This window comes from Podarcis cretensis, assembly GCF_951804945.1.
Source record: "Podarcis cretensis genome assembly, chromosome: 16".
Taxonomy (NCBI): domain Eukaryota; kingdom Metazoa; phylum Chordata; class Lepidosauria; order Squamata; family Lacertidae; genus Podarcis; species Podarcis cretensis.
Genome location: NC_137186.1, coordinates 9,673,461 through 9,697,034, shown reverse-complemented (window position 1 = coordinate 9,697,034; position 23,574 = coordinate 9,673,461). Strand labels below are relative to the sequence as shown.

Sequence of the window (23,574 nt, the reverse complement as noted above, 5' to 3'; positions counted from 1 at the left end):
TATCTTTGTAATTCTCTTTCCAGGCTGTGGCGTTTTACGGTTTAAATGTCTGGTTCTTATTTTATTTCTCTTTGTTATGTCGCACTATTTATCATTATCATTATTATTAGTTAACAAATCGTATATCCCCTAAAACATCCGAGCCACACCAGGAAGCATTTCCCATCCTTCCCAGGTGAACAGAACAGAACAGAACACGAATAAAAAGTGATTATACCGTTGCCCGAGGAGGGTGCAATGGGAGACGGAGGAGGGGGCGTGTCCCGGTGAGAGGGGGCGTGGCCACGAGGGCCACGAGGAATCCCGAGGGCCAGGTGGAGAGGCCTAGGGGGCTACATTGGGCCTGAGATTCCCCTGCCCTGGCTCAGGCCCTGGGAAATCAATTCCAAGGAAGAGGGAGGGCAGTAAATGACCCAACCGGGTGACAACAAAACCCAGGCAGAGGTGCAGCTGAGCAGAAAGGGCCCTAACCCTCTCGAAGCATCTCCCTCACCTTCTACCATCAGACGCAGGGAGCAAAGGAGGCGGCGGCTGTCGGTGTAGCAAGCGTAGCGGCCGGAGTCACTGAAATATACCGACGGCAGGAAGAGGCTGGGTCCGGGGATCACCGGCTGGGTGCCGGTGGATGCGCTCAGGTTCCTTCCATTGAACATCCAGTGCACCTGAGTGATGTTCTCTAGCTCCCCCTCCAGGCAGGGCAGGGTAACGTTCATCCCGGGCTGAACCAGAATCGTATTGGGAGACACAGCTGGGGGCGGAAATAATGAGGAAAGAAGAGAGAAAAATGGTCGTCAGGTTATTTCCCCAGAGTCGTTTATCCTCTCTTCCCTGAGCTGAACCAAATAGTGTCATATCTTGGGTTACAGACGCTTCAAGTTGCGTCTTTTCAGGTTACGGGCCGTCGAAACCCGGAAGTACTGGAACGGGTTACTTCTGGGTTTCAGCGGCCGCGCACATGCAGAAGCGCTAAGTCGCACTTTGCGCATGTGCAGAAGTGCCGAATCGCAAGCCGTGCATGCGCAGACGCACTGCTGTGGGTTGCAAATGCTGCGGGCTGCGAACGTGCATCCCTCATGGATCACGTTCTCAACCCGAGCGTCCACTGTATACAGAAATCATAGAATTGTAGGGCTAGAAGGGACCCTGAGGATGGTCTAATTCGTGAATATGCAGCCGTCCCACACAGCGATGGAGAACTGGGCGCAAGCTAGCAAAATGAATTTCCATAGGGACAAATGTCAGGTTCTGCACTTAGGAAGAACCATGTGCACAAATAATAATAATAATAATAATAATAATAATTATTATTATTATTATTTATACCCCGCCCTCCCCAGCCAAGGCCGGGCTCAGGGCGACTAACAAGCAATAATAAAAACAAGTTGAATGAATACAACTTAAAAACAAGATTAAAATACAACATTAAAATATTAAAATGCAGCCTCATCACAGGAGGAGAAAGGGAAAAGGGAAAAGAAAGAGGGGAAGCAAATCAAATTGGCTCCAAGCCAAAGGCCAGGCGGAACAACTCTGTTTTACAGGCCCTGCGGAAAGAAATCAGATCCTGCAGGGCCCTGGTCTCATGAGGCAGAGCGTTCCACCAGGCCGGAGCCAGTGTTGAAAAGGCCCTGGCTCTGGTTGAAGACAATCTAACTTCCTTAGGGCCCGGGACCACTACTAGGGTGTTGCTATTTATATAGGATGGGGAAACACCTGGATTACTAGCCATAAATGTGAAAAGGATCTTGGGTTCTTGGTGGACCACAAGCTTAGCATGAGTCAACAGTGTGATGCAGCAGCCCCAAAAAAGGCTAATGCTATTCTAGGCTGCACCAACAGAAGTTGAGTGTCCAGATCAAGGGAAGTCATAATGCCACTCTATTCTGCCTTGGTCAGACCTGGAGTCCTGAGTCCAATTCTGGGCACTACAATTTAAGATGGATGTTGACAAGCTGGAAGGTGCGCAGAGGAGGGCAACCAAGATGATCAAGGGTCTGGAAACTAAGCCTTATGAGGAGCGCTTGAAGGACCTGGGTATGCTTAGCCTGGAAAGTGGAGACTGGGAGGAGATATGAGAGCCATCTTCAAATATCTCAAGGGCTGTCCCATGGAGGAGGGAGCATGCTTGTTTTCTCCTGCTTTGGAGGGTAGGACTCGAACCCTTGGCTTCAAGTTTCAAGAAAGGAGATTCCTACTAAACATTTGGAAAAACTTTCTGACAGCAAGAGCTGTTCAGCAGTGGAACAGGTTCCCACAAGAGGTGGTGGACTCTCCTTCCTTATTATTTATATCCCACCCATCTGGCTGAGTTTCCCCAGCCACTCTGGGCAGCTCCCAATCAAATGTTAAAAACAGTACAGCATTAAATATTAAAAACTTCCCTGAACAGGGCTGCCTTCAGATGTCTTTTAAAGATAGGATAGCTGCTTATTTCCTTCACATCTGAAGGGAGGGCGTTCCACAGGGCAGGTGCCACTACCGAGAAGGCCCTCTGTCTGGTTCCCTGTAACCTCACTTCTCACAGTGAGGGAAACACCAGAAGGCCCTCGGCGCTGGATCTCAGTGTCCGGGCAGAACAATGGGGTGGAGATGCTCCTTCAGGTATACAGGACCGAGGTCGTTTAGGGCTTTAAAGGTCAGCTCCAACACTTTGAATTGTGCTCGGAAACGTACTGGTAGCCAATGCAGATCTCTCAGGACCGGTGTTATGTGGTCCCGGCGGCCGCTCCCAGTCACCAGTCTAGCTGCCGCATCCTGGATTAATTGCAGTTTCCGGGTCACCTTCAAAGGTAGCCCCACGTAGAGTGCATTGAAGTAGTCATGGATGCTTTAGCATTGCAGGGGGTTAGACTGGATGACCCTCAGGGTCCCAACTCTAAGACTCTATGATTCTATGAACCTGCAACCTTGGTGTTATCAGCACCACATTGTAACCAACTGAGCTATCCAGGCTGACTTCAACACATTAAGATAGATAGATTGATAGATGATAGATGATAGATAGATGATGATAGATGATAGATAGATAGATAGATAGATAGATAGATCAGAAATTAAATAACCGATATGGGAGGGCGGGAACAAAACGATCAAGCGGCCCTGGAGCAACTCCCACATGTAGGAAATCCCCTGGTGGGGAATCTTTTTCAGTCCCCTCTGAGCCAGCGTCCAAGGGCCGCATGCCAGCAGTGCTCAGGGCCAGAGGGGAAAGTTTGTGGAGCAGCAAATGTACATTTTCCCCTTTGTACAGTAGATTAGTTTCAACACCCTCCCTCGCAGGTCCCCTTCTGTCTGTTCCTCCATCCAAGCAAGACAGAGGCACGATCAGAGTTCAAGGATGCCATCCCAGTCAGGAAGGAAATGTTCAGCAGGCAAGGCGAGGCCAGGCTTGGGGAGAGGGGCTGTGGCTTGGGGACAGTGTCAAGGGCCAGAGGGAAAAGTCTGGGGGTCCACAACTCCACTCCTGGGTTGTGGGGCTTGGAGGCTTCTAAGCTTGGAGGACAGGGGGGCGGGAGGTCAGAAGGAGCAGCAGGGAGCATGGTTTTCTCACTGCTGAGAAGAGCAATGCGAGAAATTCCAAAACTTTGAATGTCGGAATCTTAGGAAAGAGACAGGTAGAGAGATAAAATTTAAGAATACAATATATAAAAAATACAATAGATATTTAATATGATGAAGTATTTGCATTATGGCAAGTAGTTATGGTTGGTAGAGTAAGAGATTAAGTATGTCATATGTGTACAAATGTACAGTGGAACTTTGGTTTTCGAGCATCTCAGAAGCCGAATGTTTCGGTTTTCGAACGACAAGAAACCAGACGTAATCGCTTCCGTTTTTGAACACATGGCTTCCGAGGTGCGTTTCTCAATTTTCTCATTTGAATTTTCCGACCGCCCATTGTGCCTCGGTTGTTGAACATTTCAGAAGTCGAACCATCTTCCGGAACAGATTATGTTTGACAACCGAGGCTCCACTGTATTATTATTATTATTATTATTATTATTATTATTATTATTAACCTGCCTTTCCCCATAAGGTCAAGGGCAGGTCCCAACCATTTAAAATACAACATTAAAAACATTATATATCAATTTGGATCTACATTATTTGAGCTTTACAGAGCACATCCTGCATTTTGTAGAAATAATAAAAGTTTAAAAAAAGTAAAGTAAGGTAAAGGGACCCCTAGCCATTAGGTCCAGTCGTGGACGACTCTGGGGTTGTGGTGCTCATCTCACTTTACTGGCCGAGGGAGCCAGCGTACAGCTTCCGGGTCATGTGGCCAGCATGACTCAGCCGCTTCTGGCGAACCAGAGCAGCGCTTGGAAACGCCGTTTACCTTCCCGCCGGACGGGTACCTATTTATCTACTTGCACTTTGATGTGCTTTCGAATTGCTAGGTTGGCAGGAGCAGGGACCAAGCAACGGGAGCTCACCCTGTTGTGGGGATTCGAACCACCGACCTTCTGATCAGCAAGTCCTAGGCTCTGTGGTTTAACCCACAGCGCCACATGTATCAAATTCTGTGTGGTGTTGTGAAAGTGGACGGAGAGAGACCATTGCCCCCTAATAGTAGAACCCAGGAGGGTCGTTCAGCGAAGCTGAAGGTTGGGACAGTCAGGGCAGGCAGAAGGTATGAGTGCTCACAGCACTTGGCTGAACTATGGAACTCTCTGCCACAAGAGCCACTGATGGAGAGTTGCCAGTGTGCTCAGGTCCTGTTTGAAGGTTTCCTATTGAGGCATCTGGTTGGCCGCCATGAGAGAAAGATGCTGGACTGATTGGGACTTTATTAAGTCCAAACCATCAGGGCTCTGAACCTCAGTTCCTTGGAATCACGAGTGGGGAAATAATAATAATATAATAATAATTTATTATTTATACCCCGCCCATCTGGCTGAGTTTCCCCAGCCACTCTGGGCAGCTCCCAATCAAGTGTTAAAAACAGTACAGCGTTAAAAGTGCTATAGGCCAGGATATTAATAGGCAAGATATTAATAGGCAAAGGATATTAATATTAATATTAAATTGTTCTTATATGCAACAACAGCAGCAAGAATATTGTTAGCCCAGAAATGGAAGCAAGAAGAAATTCTGACGAAAGAATAATGGCAGACAAAATTAATGGACTATGCAGAATTGGACAAAATGACAGGAAGGATTCGAAACCTGCGGGACCAGTGATTTGCAGAAGATTGGAAGAAGTATATGAATTACTTGAAGAGCAACTGTAATCAACAAATTGCACTAGTAGGACTACAAGAAGTTTTGTAAGGAGAAATATACGAAGTGTTACAAAGTAGAACAAGATAGAGATATTGGTTATGAGATTGAAATGTAATAGGGAAGATAAGAGAAGGTTAGAATTGACATGGGTTTAAAAATTACGTGGTTTTCAGGGGTGTTGATTATGCAAAAAGAATAGAATTATTAAAAAATATGGGAAGTAAGGGAATGGATTTGCTGAGTAGATAATGAAATTAGAATACAGAAGGGGGAGGTATGAGGAGGTCGGGGAAATTAGGTTTAAGAAAATAAGGATGGAAATTATACTTGTTTCTTTTTGTTTTTTGTTTGTGTATGTTTTTATTGTTAAACTTTAATAAATATCATTAAAAAAAAGATAAGAAATGCATACTAAGAGATTAGATTGGAAAACTTTCAGACAGGACTGATGGAAGTCAAAAAATTGAATAAGATGTAAAAGTATGTTTAATTACTGTTGAAAATGGTATGTTAAAAAACTAATAAAAATTTATATTTAAAAAAAAACCGAGTGGAAAAAGTGTTGTTGCGCTCATTTCCTGTTTACATCTGTAGACATCAGGTTGGCCACCGTGAGAACAGGACGCGGGCCTCGGATGGGCTGCTCGCCTGATCCTGCAAGCTCTTCTTCCTATTTCTAAGCTGGAGAAAGGGGCACGGCTAGCAGGCAGCTGCCATCATGAAGCAGAAGATGTCTCAGAAGGATATGCTGCAACATTTTGTTGCAAACCCCACTTTCCCACACAGTTACATAAACAGGCCAGGCAGATTAATTCATTCTGGCTGGTTGGTAACCTGTTTGTGTGTCGGGGGGAGGGGGGGCACAGTCACCTCTGCACTGCTTTGCCCACCCAGTAAATATTGACAAAAGCTACCTTCACCTTTCCAGGAGTGGTTTCCTAGCAACAGGAAAGGACACGCTGTGCGGGGAAATGCACACCCCCCACCTTGCTCTATGGGGCCCCTCCAGTGGCGAAATCCACCACTTAGCATGCGTGGTACCCAGGTTACATCAGAGACCCTCATCCACAGCATACAGTCCAAGCATATTTCATGCACATAGCTCCCCCAAAGGGATTTTGGGAAATGTAGTTTACTCTGCATATACTCCGTATACGGGACACGGGTGATGCTGTGGGTTAAACCACAGAGCCTAGAACTTGCCAATCAGAAGGTCGGCGGTTCAAATCCCCACGACGGGGTGAGCTCCCGTTCCTCGGTCCCTGCTCCTGCCCACCTAGCAGTTCGAAAACACGTCAAAGTGCAAGTAGATAAATAGGTACCACTCTGGCGGGAAGGTAAACGGTGTTTCCGTGCGCTGCTCTGGTTCGCCAGAAGCGGCTTAGTCATGCTGGCCATATGACCTGGAAGCTGTACGCCGGCTCCCTCGGCCGATAAAGTGAGATGAGCGCTGCAACCCCAGAGTCGGTCATGACTGAACCTAATGGTCAGGGGTCCCTTTACCTTTACTTTACTCCGTATAGTTAAAGCTATGGTTTTCCCTGTAGTGATGTATGGAAGTGAGAGCTGGACCATAAAGAAGGCTGGTCACTGAAGAATTGATGCTTTTGGATTATAGTGCTGGAGGAGACTCTTGAGAGTCCCATGGACTGCAAGAAGTTCAAACCTCTCCATTCTGAAGGAAATCAGCCCTGAGTGCTCACTGGACGGACAGATCCCGAAGCTGAGACTCCAATACTTTGGCCACCTCATGAGAAGAGAAGACTCCCTGGAAAAGACCCTGATGTTGGGAAAGATGGAGGGCGCAAGGAGAAGGGGACGACAGAGGACGAGATGGTTGGACAGTGTTCTCGAAGCTACCAGCATGAGTTTGACCAAACTGTGGGAGGCAGTGGAAGACAGGAGTGCCTGGCGTGCTCTGGTCCAGGGGGTCACGAAGAGTCGGACATGACTAAATGACTAAACAACAACAAAGTTTACTCTGCACAGAGCTACACTTCCCAGCCCATTAACAAATAACAGACTATCGCTGGAAGAATTGCAGCAGCTGCCAATCAGCTACTGAAGTAAGTTCTACAGTAGGTGCCAGTCTTGGCGGATAAAGCCCTATGAAGCTCGGAACAAGGATACCTGAAATATTGTGTAATGTTGTTGTTGTTGTTGCCATATGTGACTGAATCACTGAAGGCAGTTATGTGAGAGAAAGAGCGGCCTGGATTAATAATAATAATAATTTATTATTTGTACCCCGCCCATCTGGCTGGGTCTACCCAGCCACTCTGGGCAGCTTCCAACAAAGATTAAAAATACATTAAAATGTCACACATTAAAAACTTCCCTGAACAGGTCTGCCTTCAGATGTCTCCTAAATGTCAGGTAGTTGTTGTTCTCTTTGACATCTGGTGGGAGGGCGTTCCACAGGGCGGGTGCCACCACCGAGAAGGCCCTCTGCCTGGTTCCCTGTAACTTGGCTTCTCACAATGAGGGAGCCACCAGAAGCCCTCAGCGCTGGACTTCAGTGTCCGGGCAGAACGATGGGGGTGGAGACGCTCCTTCAGGTATTCTGGACCAAGGCCGTTTAGGGCTTTAAAGGTCAGCACCAACACTTTGAATTGTGCTCAGAATTGGATTAGCCACACGGGTGATCCCAGACAATCAGGGATCACGCAATGATGTCACCCTGCTATGTGGCCCATTCACTTTGATGATGATCATCTCAGGGCAGGTTACAACAATTAAAACGCAACACCAAAAAACAGTTTAAAACAACTTAAAACGACAGAAGTAGCCTGGATCCTAAAAACATACATCTGAAGTATCAAAGGCCGGACGAAGGTTTTTTATTTTCAGCGTTTGCCAAAAGCTGTGCAACGGGAGGCGCCAGGCATGCCTCTCTGGGGAGAAAGTTCCACAACTGCAGCAGAGAAGGCATGCTCTAGTTATCTCCCGCTTAGACTACTGCATTGCGCTCTATGTGGGGCTACCTTTGAAGGTGACCTGGAAACTACAACTAATTCAGAATGCGGCAGCTAGACTGGTGACTGGGAGCGGCCGCCGAGACCACATAACACCGGTCTTGAAAGACCTACACTGGCTCCCAGTACGTTTCCAAGCACAATTCGAAGTGTTGGTGCTGACCTTTAAAGCCCTAAACAGCCTCAGTCCAGTATACCTGAAGGAGCGTCTCCACCCCATCATTCTGCCCAGGCACTGAGGTCCAGCGCCGAGGGCCTTCTGGTGGTTCCCTCATTGTGAGAAGCCAAGTTACAGGGAACCAGGCAGAGGGCCTTCTCGGTGGTGGCACCTGCCCTGTGGAACACCCTCCCAGCAGATGTCAAAGAGAAAAACAACTACCAGACTTTTAGAAGACATATAAGGCAGCCATGTTTAGGGAAGCTTTTAATGTTTAATAGGTTATTGTATTTTAATATTATGTTGGAAGCCGCCCAGAGTGGCTGGGGAAACCCAGCCAGATGGGCGGTGTATAAATAATAAATTATTATAATATTATTATTACTTGGCTGCTGCCACTACCCAAGCTTCTGAGAATGGAGGAACTAACAACAGCCCCCTGCCCCCTGCCATTTTAGCACCGGAGAAGGTCTGTAGGGCAGGAGGACAACCAGTTAATAAGCTCTGTCGAAGAGGGCCTCTTCATCAGGGCTATCTCATCAGGAGGTACTTTCCACCTACGACACAGAAGTCGGGGCTTTAGCATAGCAGCACCCACCCCTTGGAAAACCCTCCATCACATATCAGACAGACGCCATCTCCATCGTCTTTTCGCCAACTACGGCATAATTTCCTCTTTCAAAGAGCTTCTCAATCGGGGATATTTATCCCAGTCTTCAACTGCAATGCAACTATTTTTGGAAATAGTTACAGGTAGTTAGCCGTGTTGGTCTGCTGTAGTTGAAACAAAATAAAAAAATTCCTTCCAGTAGTACCTTACAGCCCAACTAAGTTGTTATTGGTATGAGCTTTCATGTGCATGCACACGAAAGCTTATACCAATAACAAACTTAGTTGGTCTCTAAGGTGCTGCTGGAAGGAATTTTTTTATTTCATTTTTGGAACTGTTATTCTATATGTCCAAGTGTTATAAAATGCCTCTATTTTATCTATCTATCTATCTATCTATCTATCTATCTATCTTACCAAACAATGATTCCCCAAAACGGTCAATAGATGACAGATAGATAGATAGATAGATAGATAGATAGATAGATAGATAGATAATCTATCAATCAATCAATCAACCAACCAATCATCTATGGACCGTTTTGGAGAATCATTGTTTGGTAAGCAGAACCTGTTCTTCATCTTCCTTTTTGAAACCATCCAAGTTGGTGGCCGTCCCAGCCTCCTTGGGGGGGTGAGTTCCACAGTTTAACAATGTGTTGCACTTCCATTTGTCCTGAGCCTTCCAACATTCAATTGCCGCTCTGTGAAAGGAATGGAAGGAGCCTCCTAACAACTCCCTTAACCAAAGGACAGCTCTCAGGATTCTTCGGGGATGGCCGGGGGTGGTGGTGGTGGTGGAGAACCATGCCTGCTTAAAGCAGTATGATACTGCTTTAAATGTATAGTGCGGACAGGCCTCTCCTCTCGGTCGGAGGCCTGCGGGTTCCTTGCCCTTTCTTGCAGTCTCTCCTCCCGTTGCTCCTAAGCCGAATTAATCTGCTTTTTGGGAACCTGGCTGCGCTGTCGGGGGGGGGGGGAGTGATTAGCATCTTGGGGAAAAGGTCATGGGGGGTGTATCTATCACTGAGCGGGCAACACGGCCCGCACCCCCTCTGCCTTTCCCTGCTGCGTTGCCGAAACCCAGGACGCAACGAAATGTCAACAAGTCCAAAGCAAACAGTCCGTTCACCTCCCTGGGCTGGCCTCTTGGCCCTTCCTGGTCCTCTGCCAAGAACAATCGGTACTCGGCCACGGAAAGATCACGGCGCTCTGCTAATCCGGGAGCTTTCATCGCATGGATTTAGGGAGGAGGGACATGGTGCCCACAACCAGGCTTAGGCCCAGACTATCTGAAAGACCTTATCCTCTCATACAGACCTGCCAGGGCTCTGAGATCTTCAGGAAAGGCCCTTCTCTCAGTTCCATCAGCCACACAGTCCCAAATGGTGGGGACGTAGGGCAGGGCCTTCTCAGTGGCTGCCCCCAAACTGTGGAACTCAGTTTTCCTCGGGAAGCTAGACTGGTTCCCTCCTTGCTGTCTGCCTGCCAGCAAGCAAATGCTGTTTTATGCCACTAAAGGTAAAGGGTAAAGGGACCCCTGACCATTAGGTCCAGTCGTGACCGACTCTGGGGTTGCGGTGCTCATCTTGCTTTACTGGCCAAGGGAGCTGGCGTACAGCTTCTGGGTCATGTGGCCAGCATGACTAAGCCGCTTCTGGCGAACCAGAGCAGCGCACGGAAACGCCATTTACCTTCCTACCTATTTATCTACTTGCACTTTGACGTGTTTTTGAACTGCTAGGTTGGCAGGAGCAGGGATCAAGCAATGGGAGCTCAGCCCGTTGTGGGGATTCGAACCGCCGACCTTCTGATCAGCAGGCCCTAGGCTCTGTGGTTTAACCCACAGCGCCACCCGCGTCCCTTATTCCACTAGGGCTCGTGAATGTGCTGGATAGCTCAGTTGGCTAGAGAGTGGTGCGGATAATGCCAAGGTTGCAGGTTCAATCTGTGTAAGGGACAACTGCCTTGCAGGGGGTTGAACTAGGTGACCCTCAGTGTCTCTTCCAACTTTATGATTCTATGATGATCAATATCAAACAACACAGGGGAGGCTCTGGCCCTCCAGATGTGCCTAAACTACGACTCCCATCATCCCCTGCTATTACCAATGCTGGCCTTCTTTTAAAGCAAAGGCCTTTTTTAAAAAAAAAGAAAAAGGTTTCTGAACTGTTTGGACACCTCTTCTTATTTTAATAGATTTTGTTTTATTTCGTTTTAATTCTGTTACGGCTTAATTCTTTTTAAACGAACCTCTTCTACATGTTTTTATCCCTGTTGTTTTTAATTTGTGTAAGCGGCCTTGAGTCCCGGGGACTGGGAAGGATGTGAATAAATATAACAGCAGCAGAAGCTGCACGGTTTTCACAGTATGATTTGGGGCTTGATCCTGGCATACCGAATGGCATATTAGCTACAGAAATACAACGCAACTGCGGTTTCGTTATCAACTTAGGAGGAAGAGGAGCCACACAGAAAGATTTTTTTTTTAAAGGTTTCTAAATCGAGCCTCCTGCCTTCTTCCTGCTGTTGGTTTTCTTTCTTCAGAACTTAAAAGATCTGGTTTGCATGCAGGAGGTATCAGGTTCGAATCCTGACACCTCCAGGTAAGACTAGGGAAAGACCTCTGCTGCCAATCAATGTAGACAGAGAGAGATGGACCTATGATTTGATCATTTTTTAAAAAATGGTTCATATCAATATAATAATAAATAATTCTCAAGTGCAGCAGGTCTGAACACATGTCATCTCTGGAAGCAGAGAAGGTCACTTTCCATTGACGACTGGAATATGGATGAGTCAGTTAAACTGGCAAATGTAATTAGTGCTGGAGAAAGTTGTTCAGCTGTCTGAACGGCTTAGGAGTCAGAAACCCGTTGCTGGTTCTGCAACAAATTGTCCTGAGAGCCACCAGCTTCCGTCTGTCCTTAATGTAGTTTCATTGTTCTTTAGATAAGGCAGGCAAGGCGGCGTACAACACACATCTCCCCCAAGAAAAGAATCTGGAGAACTGTAGTTTTAAGGCGCTGGGAATTGTAGGATTATCAGAGGCAATCTACGGTTCCCGGGGTTCTGCAGGGGATGCTATGTGGTTTCGATATTTGGTGCGCCCGCAACCACAGATAAGATAGCCCTTATCTTCCTCTATCCTGCTGCAACCACCATTCGGAGCCGGCGGAGCGATCATTCAAGAATCTCAAACCACTTCTCCCCTCCAGCCTATTCTCACAGACCGAAAACTCAGAGGTGTGTAGTCTTCCCAAAGGGGACTCCATTCCGCTCTCAAGCGCTAACCACTAGGCACCACATCTGTGCCGTCTCCTCCATCCAGACCCCTAAACGGCAGCCCCTTCCACAGGGCGCAACGACAAGTAATGGAAGAAAAAGAAAATAGAGAACCAACAATTCAGTTTCTCCAAACTTTTGAGGGGTGGGTGCACACACAATTTGCCAGATTAAATGTGCCAAACTGAAATTGCGAAGGCTTCACCGTTCCATTCACTGCCTTATTATCCCAATAAATGCCCACCGACAGAAAGCCCTTTGAAGGAGCGTGGTATAGTGGTTAGAGCAGCGGTGTGTGGGGGGGAACCTGGGGGCACCTTCCATATATACCCAGGCTGCAACTCAACTCGTGTAAGAAATCAATATTTGAGCCTGGCAGCATCTGAGCTTTCTAACTCCCTGCCTATTGATGTTACCCGTTTGTTTTACTCTTTTCGGCACCTGCTATGAACATTTTTGTTTTAGTCAAGCCTGTCTAGAAACGCAGAATGCTGTTGCACGAGTTTGAGTCTGGTTTTTAGCTTATCGTTGGTTTTAACAATTTGTTGAATATTTTTGGATTTTTGGGCTGTTTTTAACTGGCTGTTCTTAAGATGAAACATCACCCAAGGGTAAAAGTGTCCTGAGGCACTTCCTTAAAAATTTCATCCTGTCAGCTTAGCCTGCGTACTTCCTTGCTGTGAGGGTCAAACGATGGGAGAAGGAACAGAGAGATCGATCATAAGAAATTTAATTAAGTTCATCCTGGCAAGGCAGACAATCTCTTGCTCTTAAGAAGAAACATACCCCCCGTTAGCGTTTCCCTAACATGCCATTTTCTCTCAGCCTAACCTACCTACAGGGTTGTTGTGAGGATTAAATGAAAGGATAAATAAATCTAATAAATAAATTTAATACATTTCCTCCTTACAGGGCAGGCAGCTCTTGTTCGAAACATGCCCCCAGGGTAAAAAAAAAAAAAGGGAGATCCCCCTAATTTTTCATTCTCTAAGACTAACCTACCTCACAGGGTTGTTATGAGGATTAACCGAAAGGAGAAATAAATCTAATAAATAAATTTAATACATTTCCTCCTTACAGGAGGAATTGTTTGAAACGTGCCCCCAGGATAAAAAAGGGAGACCCCCCTAATTTTTCATTCTCTCAGCCTATCCTATCTCACAGGGTTGTGGAGAGGACCAAACGAAGGAAAACTCAGAAAAAAAAGCTTTAAAAGTTCATTCTTACAGGGCAGGCACCTCTCGTTCGAAACACGCCTCCACGATTTATTTTTAAAGGAGATTTCCCTTTATTTATTTTTTTCCTTCTCTCTCAGCCTAACCTACCCTGTGAGGCTCAAAGGGGACAGATCGCAGGGGGGGGGGCGCAATCGTTGAAAGAAGCGCATTTTTGCAGGGCAAAGGAATGGGGAAATCTGGCTCGTTTCCACAGCATCGCGCAAATATTTAAGCCGTGCCAATGGGCGAAACAATTCTCATTTTCTCACCCGGCTTCGGGCACAGCTGCTCCTGGTCCACCAAGCCGCTTGCAGCCGCGATCAGCTGCGCCACCCAGGAGACCCCGAGCAGCCACATGGTGCCAGGCAGGTGCCAGCTGCTGCTGCCGCCCTCCCGGCTTCTTCCAGCCAGACCCCCCGGGCTGCCGTGCCACCTTCGCCTTGGCACCATCCTCGCTCAAGCAGCGAAGCGTTTGAGGAACTGTCCCGAGGGGAGGCTGCTGCTGCTGCTGCCTGCCTGGCAGGGCTGCTCGGGTTGGTTGTGCAAGCCGGGGCGGGGAGGTGGGTTGTGCAATGGGGTGGAGCTGAAAGGGGAAGCAGGGCTAGGGGGCAGAGTGAGAGCTATGGGGTGGGGAAGAACCCTCCGCAAGAGAGGCCGCCCCAAACCCCTTGGCTCAGCGTTTCATTTTTAACTTCTGTTTTTAAATTTGAAAGGAGAGGCGCTAGATCTCATGGAGGAAATCTGGGAAAGACCCTGCCGCCCAGAACCATAGAATTGCAGAGTTTGAAAGAAGGCCCGTCTAGTCCAGGGGTCAGCAAGCTTTTTCAGCAGGGGGCCGGTCCACTGTCCCTCAGACCTTGTGGGGGGCCGGACTATATTTTTGTGGGGGAAATGAACGAATTCCTATGCCCCACAAATAACCCAGAGATGCATTTTAAATAAAAGGGCACATTCTACTCATGTAAAAACACGCTGATTCCCGGACTGTCCGTGGGCCGGATTTAGAAGGCGATTGGGCTGGATCCGGCCCCCGGGCCTTAGTTTGCCTACCCATGGTCTAGTCCAAACCCCTGCAAGGCAGAGAATCTTTCACTCAATATAGGGTGCTCAAACCGTGAGATTTTAAGAGCTTCTTGCTCTATTAACTGAACTCGACCCACCTAGAAGAGGGCAGTTGCATATAATAAAACTGAGGTGCCTGCTTTCCAAAGGCGCAGGTTTGCCCTATGTGAAGCCTCCTTGGGCAGTGGCAGTGTACCTCCACACAGGCTTATTTGCTGGGAGTGCAAGGGGTATTTGCAACTGTGATGCTGCTGGAAACAGTCACGGCTCCCCCTCCCCAGAGAATCCTGGGAATTGTAGTTTATTAAGGGTGCTGAGACGCAGGTGGCGCTGTGGGTTAAAGCCTCAGCGCCTAGGACTTGCCGATCGAAAGGTCGGCGGTTCGAATCCCTGCGGCGGGGTGCGCTCCCGCTGCTCGGTCCCAGCGCCTGCCAACCTAGCAGTTCGAAAGCACCTCCGGGGTGGTACCTTTACCTTTACCTTTAAGGGTGCTGAGAGTTGTTAAAGGTAAAGGGACCCCTGACCACTAATTCAAGTTGTGACCGACTCTGGGGTTGCGGCGCTCATCTCGCTTTACTGCCCGAGGGATCCGGCATACAGCTTCCTGGTCATGTGGCCAGCATGACTAAGCCGCTTCACTGTTTACCTTCCCACTGTTTACCTTCCCACTGGAGTGGTACCTATTTATCTACTTGCACTTTGATGTGCTTTCAAACTGCTAGGTTGGCAGGAGTAGGGACCAAGCAACGGGAGTTCACCCCATTGCGGGGATTCGAATCGCCGACCTTCTGATCGGCAAGTCCTAGGCTCTGTGGTTTAACCCACAGCGCAACCTGTGTTAGGAGACCCCTATTCCCCCTCACAGAGCTACAATTCCCAGAAGCGAGCAGGTGTGCCAACTTGAATAAAATATTGGGCAGGGCAGGTAAAAAGGAGAGGGAGAACTAAGAACACTCCGCTAACCCAGAAATAGTGCTTCAGGTTAAGAACTTTGCTTCAGGATGAGAACAGAAATTGGGCTCTGGCGGTGCGGTGGCAGCAGGAGGCCCCATTAAGCTAAAGTGGTGCTTCAGGTTAAGAATAGTTGTATGGACCTCTGGAACGAATTATGTACTTAACCTGAGATGTTGTTGTTGTTTAGTCGTGTCCGACTCTTCGTGATCCCATGGACCAGAGAACACCAGGCACTTCTGTCTTCCACTGCCTCCCGCAGTTTGGTCAAACTCATACTGGTAGCTTCGAGAACACTGTCCAAAAATCTCGTCCTCTGTCGTCCCCTTCTCCTTGTGCCCTCCATCTTTCCCAGCATCAGGGTCTTTTCCAGGGAGTCTTCTCTTCTCATGAGGTGGCCAAAGTATTGGAGCCTCAGCTTCAGGATCTGTCCTTCCAGTGAGCACTCAGGGCTGATTTCCTTCAGAATGGAGAGGTTTGATCTTCTTGCAGTCCATGGGACTCTCAAGAGTCTCCTCCAGCACCAGAATTCAAAAGCATCAATTCTTCGGTGATCAGCCTTCTTTATGGTTCAGCTCTCACTTTCATACATCACTACTGGGAAAACCATAGCTTGAACTATACGGACCTTTGTTGGCAAGGTGATGTCTCTGCTTTTTAAGATGCTGTCTTACCTGAGATACCACTATATAAACTTGGCCTGGTCCTGGCGGGGGCTTCCCTTGCGCTTCTTCCTCCTCCTCTCGAGTAGCCCAACATGCAGGAACAGAGCAGTAATAAATCTCCAACCTACATTGCTGCCATGAGATGTGAGGGTGGGCAAGAGAGCCGGCAAATATTTCAACCCACAGTTGAAATCTTAAAACTGCAATGTCCAGATTTGATGGTTCTTCAGGGTCAGTGTGTGGGTCTGCTTGGGACATAGGTGCCAGCTCCCTGGGTGCCCAAACACCCACAAAATTCCCCACGAAGGTGCCTGGCACCCACAAAATTTGGTGCCAGGGCCATGCACATCACATTGCACCCAGAGCAGGCCTGGAGAACCTCCGGCCCCCCAAAGCTCTCCACCCGGCCCTCAGGACTCTCCTGAGGCCTCCACCACCCAGCATCTCTCTCCTTCTGGGTTTCTGGCTGAAATGTGCCCTTGACAGCATTTAGCAAAAACTATTGACTGCCAAATGACCCCCCACCAGTTTATGCCAACAGCCAGTCGAAGGAGTGACCGTCTGAGATTTGGGGCAGATGTGCCTTTCGCCCCCTTTTCTGGACTTCCTGTCATTTAAGCAACAAGCACAAAAAGACACGACGATAGCTTTTTTTGGTCTTTTTTAAGAAAATGCAATTTCTCTTTATACCCATAAAATGATACAATTCTGCCAAGTATAGAAATATGTAATAAATTATATGGAATGTCCCTCGGTCCTTGCACGGCACGGCTGCCCTGCTTATAAAGCCCCTCTCACCCTGCACCCCCCCAAAAAAAAAACACACAATAAAAATAAGGTAATCCATGGCAATCCTCTCCCCCCCCCCCAGGTTCCCAATGAACTTTTCTCTTTGGTATCGAAGTTGGGTTTTAGGCAAGAAGGGGGACGGGTGAGAGGCAGACCTAAAATGTTGCCGCTGCAAAAAATAGCCCCCTGCCTGTTCCTCTGAGATGGGGGGGGGGAGAGAAAGAAAATTTGAGGATTATGCTAGGAAACTTCAAAAACTGGGTAGGGGGTGGCCCAAAGTCACACAGCAGAGTAAGGAAGGAACCCACCCACAGAGAAATCTTAAATTTACTGGCTTTTCCTTATCCCGACAGTGGCAAGGAAACTTGAGGCCTCCTAGGCCCCAACATTTTGGCCTATGAGGCTGTTGGGACTGTTGTTGTGGTCAAACTCAAGACTATGCATGTGTGTGTCTATATAGACACGACAGAGGTGTATGTATTTTATAATTTGCCATTTAGGATTGAAGTGCAAGCCAGTGAGAGAATTACATGCTCGAAGCAGAATTTGAGGCTATCAAATCCTGCGTGCGAGGCTGGCGATCCTCTTTGTATCCACTCCAGAGTCAGACCGACGGAAATGAAATGTGCCTAAGTTGGTCACAAACATTCGCTTCAGTAGGTCTACTCGGAGTAGGGCTATCCTTACATACAACGCCCCAGTTCCTAGCATATCTCTGGAACAGTTCCACGAGGCGTGTCCTCACACAGCGACTCGCCACAAGTGCCTGGTGTTTTTTTTTAAAATGAACTTTTGCAGGACAAGTAAGCCGTCGGGATGTTTGCCAGAACAAATGTTGCTTTGTGGGAGGGTGGTGAGGAAACTGGGTGCAAAGGGATTGATGCCGTCTTACATCCTTTGCGGGCTGCAGTAGCAAAGCCCCGAGCTGAGCGCCAGGATGGGGGAAGCTGTGGCCTGAGCCCAGCCCAGCCGATTCCTCATCCCTGGCCAGCACCACAACAGGTGAAGTTACTTGCCGTCCCATTCTCAGCTCAACATTTGCCCAATCCAGTTAGCTCTGCTGTGATGGGTGGGCCTCTGCTGGTGGAAACCAGAGAATCAGCAAAGGTGGTTGGTTGGTTGGGTGTTTAAGAGGAGGGAGCCTGCTTGCAAGCCGAGGTCCTATGTTATATAAAAATATTTTTTTTTCCTTTTTCTTAAACTATTTCCTGCCTTGGGAATAACAGACCCAAGGGTGTAGACTCTCTGGGGCGCAGACAAGAGGGCAAAATAGCAAACCAAGCGGGTTCTTCAAGGGAGGGCGGGGGGGGGGCGAGAGAAAATAGCCGATGTGTTTCAAAGCTCCCCCCCCCCCGCAACCTCTCCCCCCCAAAAAAAGGCAATCCATGCTCCAGGCATCTTGCTGGAGGCTAGCAACCTCTTGTGCCCGAATTCTTCTCCCTCGCACTTTGGGTGGCACAGCTCCTGCGGAAGCGGGCACCACGGATCTCCCAAGCCGTGCCAGTCCAACCTTGTCCTTTAAACACCGCTGCCCAGTGCCCGAGGGAGGCACCCCTAGAGAACTTCCAATGCCAATGTGGAATAGAAAAAAATAATATATTTTTTTCTCTTTTTTTGTAAACGTGGATCGTTTTCTTTCATATAGATCTGTATATATATATATATATATTTTAAAAAGACACGATTAGATGATAGGAGGACAAGGCATGGAGGGCGGGTCGAAAGCGGGGTGCAGGGCCCCCGCCCCCCAATCTTTCACCCACCGCCTCTTGACGCGAGGCTCCAGCCTCCGACGCACCTTTAAGTGCCCCCAACCTTCTTGCGCCTCCAAGCCTGATACATTCATGTGTGGTTCAGGGAGATGTCACTGGGTTTTTCATTCTTGGAAGAAGAAAAAAAGACTCCCTTTTGCACAACAGTTCAGGGTAACATCAGTCTGAGGGTTGTGTGTGTGTGTGTGTGTGTGTGTGTGTGTGTGTCTGTGTGTTTGGGGGTTACACCTGTGTACCCCCTACCGCAGCCAGTGACCTGTTTGCCACTGTAAGCCAGCAGTCAGTTATTCTTATGATTATTATTATCATCATCTTTTTGGTTATACGGCCGCAAGCCTCCTAGGCCTCCGATCCATCCGGTAAGATCCGCATCTCTGCGGCTACTGGGGGGGCCCATTTCTGGCCTGTGGGGCAGCCCTCCCCGCCCCTCCTGAGGCAGGGAGTTCCGTCCGTTGCGTGTGTCTGTCTGTCTGTCTTGGGACCTTCCTCCTCACACCTTCAGCGTCTTGTCGGGCCCACCCCCACTAGGGCTGCTGGCCACGCTGCTGTCACCGCCGCCGCCACCGCTGCCCTTCTTCTTGCGCAAAGTCTCGATCCAGCTAGCGCTGGGGCGGCCGCTGAAGCTGGAGAGGGCGAGGGAACTGAGGCGCATGTTCTTGCCGGACATGATGAGCTCTCCGAAGCCCTCCTGGTGGGAGAAGGCGTAGCCGGAGCGGCGAGAGCCCGCCCGGCCCACCCTCCCCATGCAGCGGTGCTGGGCTTTCTGCTTCTTCCTCACCAGCTGGGTGTAGCGCACCTGAGGGGGGGGGGGAAATGAGAAAGCGCGGGGAGGAGGGGAGAGTCAGAGGCAGCAAGAAAATCTGTTTTCCCCCCCCTCCTTCGTGGGGGCACCCATCAGTCTCCCCGTCCCCATATTCCTCACGACAACCCTGTGAGGCATGTCGGGTTGAGAGAAAGTGACTGGCCCCAAGATCACACCTGGGGATGAGTGGGAATTCGAACCCAGATCTCCCAGGTTCTAGTCTGAGACTTTTAACCACTATGCCAGGTTAAAGGCCTAGGCTGGGACAGTCTGTACTCTTTTAAGAAGTAGGAGGCAACTACCCAGGGGTTATGAGTTTGAACCCCAAAAAGACTGGGCAAAAAGATTTCTGCATTGCAGGGGTTGGACTGGATGACCCCTGTGGTCCCTTCCAAATGTGCAGTTCAACGATTCAGTGATCTGAAGAGCGCCGGGATGATTGAGATTCAGAGTCTCCTACTCCATCGACTGAGCTATCCCACTTACTGTTTCAGACTACATCTCCCATCAGCCCCAGGCCATTGTGTCTGTAACTCTATGGGCATGCGGGCTAGAAACTCATGGGAGTTGTAGTCCAGAAATGATCGTGCTGGCTGGGGCTGATGGGAGTTGTAGTCCAAAATAGCCACGCCGATCAGGGAGGGTGATGGGAGATGTAGTCCAAAACTTATGGAGGGCATCCGGTTGGCCGAGGCTGGCCTTGCCCAATATGGCTGCCAGCAATATCCCAAGGATATTAAGGACTTAAGTGAACTGGCACCTCTCAGGGCAGACAGATGAGACCTGCTAGAAGCAGAAGCTTTAATGTGGGATTATAGAATGCTTTATGCTCTGCTTGGAAGAGCCTTTGGGCATTTTCTGCATGTAGCTACCTGGGCAAGAGTGTCGTCAGAACCCTTGATGTGCCACGATGGAGTGGCAAGGGCGGGTCACAAAAAGAGTTGGATCCAAAACCTTACAGATGCCCTGCTTTACGTCAGTGTCCTGTGTTAATACACAGAGAGATGCTGTACGAAACAAACCCTGAATAACCACTGTCGACATAATAGATAACAACCGAACGCAAGAATGGCACTTCTTGTTTTATTCCAATCTCTCTGCGCTCTGGTTATGCTTGACAGGTGTTGAGAAATATTGAGTTGGAAGGGACCACAAGGTTCATCCAGGCCACCCCACCCCACAATGCAGGATATTTTGCCCAATGTGGGACTTGAACCCGCAACCCTGAGATTTAAGAGTCTCATGCTCTACCTGCTGAACCATCTCATTCTTTTTTTTGCTTGCATCAAAACGTATTCATTTTTAAAAAAATAATACCGTATTTTTCGCTCTATAAGACACACGTTTTCCCTCCTAAAAAGTAAGGGAAAATGTGTGTGCATCTTATGGAGCGAATGCAGGCTGCGCAGCTATCCCAGAAGCCAGAACAGCAAGAGGGATTGCTGCTTTCGCTGCGCAGCGATCCCTCTCGCTGTTCTGGCTTCTGGGATTCAGAATATTTTATTTCTTGTTTTCCTCCTCCTCCAAAAACTAGGTGCATCTTATGGTCTTAGAGTGAAAAATATGGTAATTAAAAAGAGAAGGAAATTTAGAACCTGAGTTTGACAGGGAGAGTGGGGGCTGGCAGACAGACAGGGTGTCTACCTCGGGGGGGGGGGGGGAGGAAGGAAGGGCCTCTCCCCCATCTTCCATTTGGGATCCCTCTGCCCCCAAACTCACCGTATCTGAGAGCTCAGGCTTCAGGTCCAGCTTGAGGAACCGGAAGGCGACCACAGGCATGATGCAGACGACCGTGGTGAGGCCAATGGTCAACCACACGGCAGGTTGGGCTAGTGTGTTCTGGGCATTGCCTGGGCAGAGGAAGGAAAGCAAGAGGTCAGGGAGAAAGAGAGAGATTCAGAGGCACCTCTGATCTGGGAAGCAGGGAAGCTCATGACAGCCTGGACACCAGGTCCCCCTGCCTTCCCTTCCCCTGTACAAAAGTGTAAAGGAACTTTCCCATAATGCACCTTGGCCACCTCGCAGAAATATCCCCTTTGTGGCTTTGGGCCCTCGTATTTACGGGACTAGGGACGCAGGTGGCGCTGTGGGTTAAAGCCTCAGTGCCTAGGGCTTGCCGATCGAAAGGTCGGCGGTTCGAATCCCTGCGGCGGGGTGCGCTCCCGCTGCTCGGTCCCAGCGCCTGCCAACCTAGCAGTTCGAAAGCACCTCCGGGTGCAAGTAGATAAATAGGGACCGCTTATCAGCGGGAAGGTAAACGGCGTTTCCGTGTGCGGCTCTGGCTCTGGCCAGAGCAGCGATGTCACGCTGGCCACGTGACCCGGAAGTGTCTCCGGACAGCGCTGGCCCCTGGCCTCTTAAGTGAGATGGGCGCACAACCCCAGAGTCTGTCAAGACTGGCCCGTACGGGCAGGGGTACCTTTACCTTTACCTTTATTTACGGGACTGCCTCTCCTGGTATACCCTGCAGAGGACCTTAAGGTCCATGAATAATCATAGTTTAGAGGTCCCGGGCCCTAAGGAAGTCAGACTATCCTCCACCAGGGCCAGGGCCTTCTCAGTGATGGCTCCGACCTGGTGGAATGCTCTGTCCCATAAGGCCAGGGCTCTGCAGGATTTAACTTCCTTCCGCAGGGCCTGAGCTATTCCACCTGGCTTTGAACTTGAACTTATTTCCCTTCCTTCCCTCCCCCTCCCCTTTTTATGAAGATTACCAGCTCTGGGATCCCACAGCTAATTCTCCCCTGGTCTCCATGCTGGCCCAAATAGGACTAATTTAGCCAGCTAGCCCTGGTGATCATCTAATGTTTATTGGATGGATTTTCCCCCCTAAATTGATTTTTGAATTCTGAATTTATTGTTATTCACGTTTTATACTGTATTTTATGCTGTTTTTTGTTGCATCAGTTAAGTGTTTTAAATTTGTTGTTAGCTGCCCTGAGCTCGGTTTTTGAACCGGGAAAGGCAAGGTATAAATAAAAAAATATTATTATTAATGCACGGCCGCTGGCCATGCAGCCGAGATCTCCCAGAATGCACAGCCCTTGGGCCCCAGTAGAAATCTCCCAGAATGCACCACCTTTGTCAATAATAGTTCTGCAAGGAGGCAAAGAAATGAGGCATGTGTGAGAGAGGGCAGGGCGGAGAGAGAGGAACTTGTAGACCCAAACAGAGAAGCAGTCTCCAAACTCACCCACAAAACGGAACTGGTTGGGGAAGAGCTGGAAGAGGCCGTCGCTGTGCATGGCAAAGAGGATGGCGAAGTAAACAGCCAGGCTGCCCCAGATGAAAAAATGGTTGATAGCCGTCCAGAATCCTGTATCCAGGCCAATCTGTTGGGGGGAGGGGAGAAGGTCAAGCAGAGCATCATGGGGGTGAGGGACGGCACAGGCTCTTCCTGCCGCCCCACAGCGGAGAAAGGTTCCACCGAGCATATGTGGAATGTATTCGCCTCACCACCAGCAGTGCAGCGGCAAATTCAGAAGCGCAGGGTCCCTTCCTGATTTCCACAGTGACACCCTTCCTCGCAGCCAAGCCTCCTTTCAAGATTATACAGTAAACTCATAATACAGTGGTACCTCAGGTTACATACGCTTCAGGTTACAGACACTTCAGGTTACAGACTCCGCTAACCCAGAAATAGTATCTTGGGTTAAGAACTTTGCTTCAGGATGAGAACAGAAATCGTGCTCCGGCGGCACGGCAGCAGCAGGAGGCCCCATTAGCTAAAGTGGTGCTTCAGGTTAAGAACAGTTTCAGGTTAAGAACGGACCTCCAGAACGAATTAAGTACTTAACCAGAGATACCGATGTAACGCAATACAGTCATACCTCATGTTATGTTTGCTTCATGTTACATTTTTTCAGGTTGCGTCCCCCAGCGACCCAGAAGTACCAGAAAGGGTTACTTCCGGGTTTTGCCGCTCACGCATGCGCAGACACGCGAAATGACGCCGTGTGCATGCACAGAAGCAGCGAATCGCAACCCGCGCATGCGCAGACGCGCTGCTGTGGGTTGTGTTCTTTTCATGTTGTGAACGGGCCTCCGGAATGGATCCCATTCGC

General features: G+C 48.9%; 2 protein-coding genes across 3 annotated transcripts in view; both read right to left on the bottom strand.

Annotated features, from left to right (window-relative positions):
• The window catches only part of IL6R (interleukin 6 receptor), a 30,816-nt gene extending 16,864 nt beyond the window's left edge, over nt 1-13,952 (bottom strand). Inside the window, exons 1-2 of the mRNA XM_079958194.1 lie at nt 13,739-13,952; nt 494-748 (exon numbers count right to left, since the gene is read on the bottom strand). Coding sequence (XP_079814320.1) covers nt 494-748; nt 13,739-13,919 — 436 coding nt within the window. The 5' untranslated portion in view covers nt 13,920-13,952. The remainder of the gene's footprint in view (nt 1-493; nt 749-13,738) is intronic.
• Nucleotides 13,953-16,793: 2,841 nt separating this feature from the next.
• The window catches only part of ATP8B2 (ATPase phospholipid transporting 8B2), a 59,279-nt gene continuing 52,498 nt past the window's right edge, over nt 16,794-23,574 (bottom strand). For both annotated transcript variants that reach the window (XM_079957929.1, XM_079957928.1), the window contains 3 exons: nt 22,704-22,842; nt 21,230-21,360; nt 16,794-19,504 (listed from right to left, as the gene is read on the bottom strand). In XM_079957929.1, the coding sequence (XP_079814055.1) occupies nt 19,199-19,504; nt 21,230-21,360; nt 22,704-22,842 (576 nt within the window). In that variant the 3' untranslated portion in view covers nt 16,794-19,198. The remainder of the gene's footprint in view (nt 19,505-21,229; nt 21,361-22,703; nt 22,843-23,574) is intronic.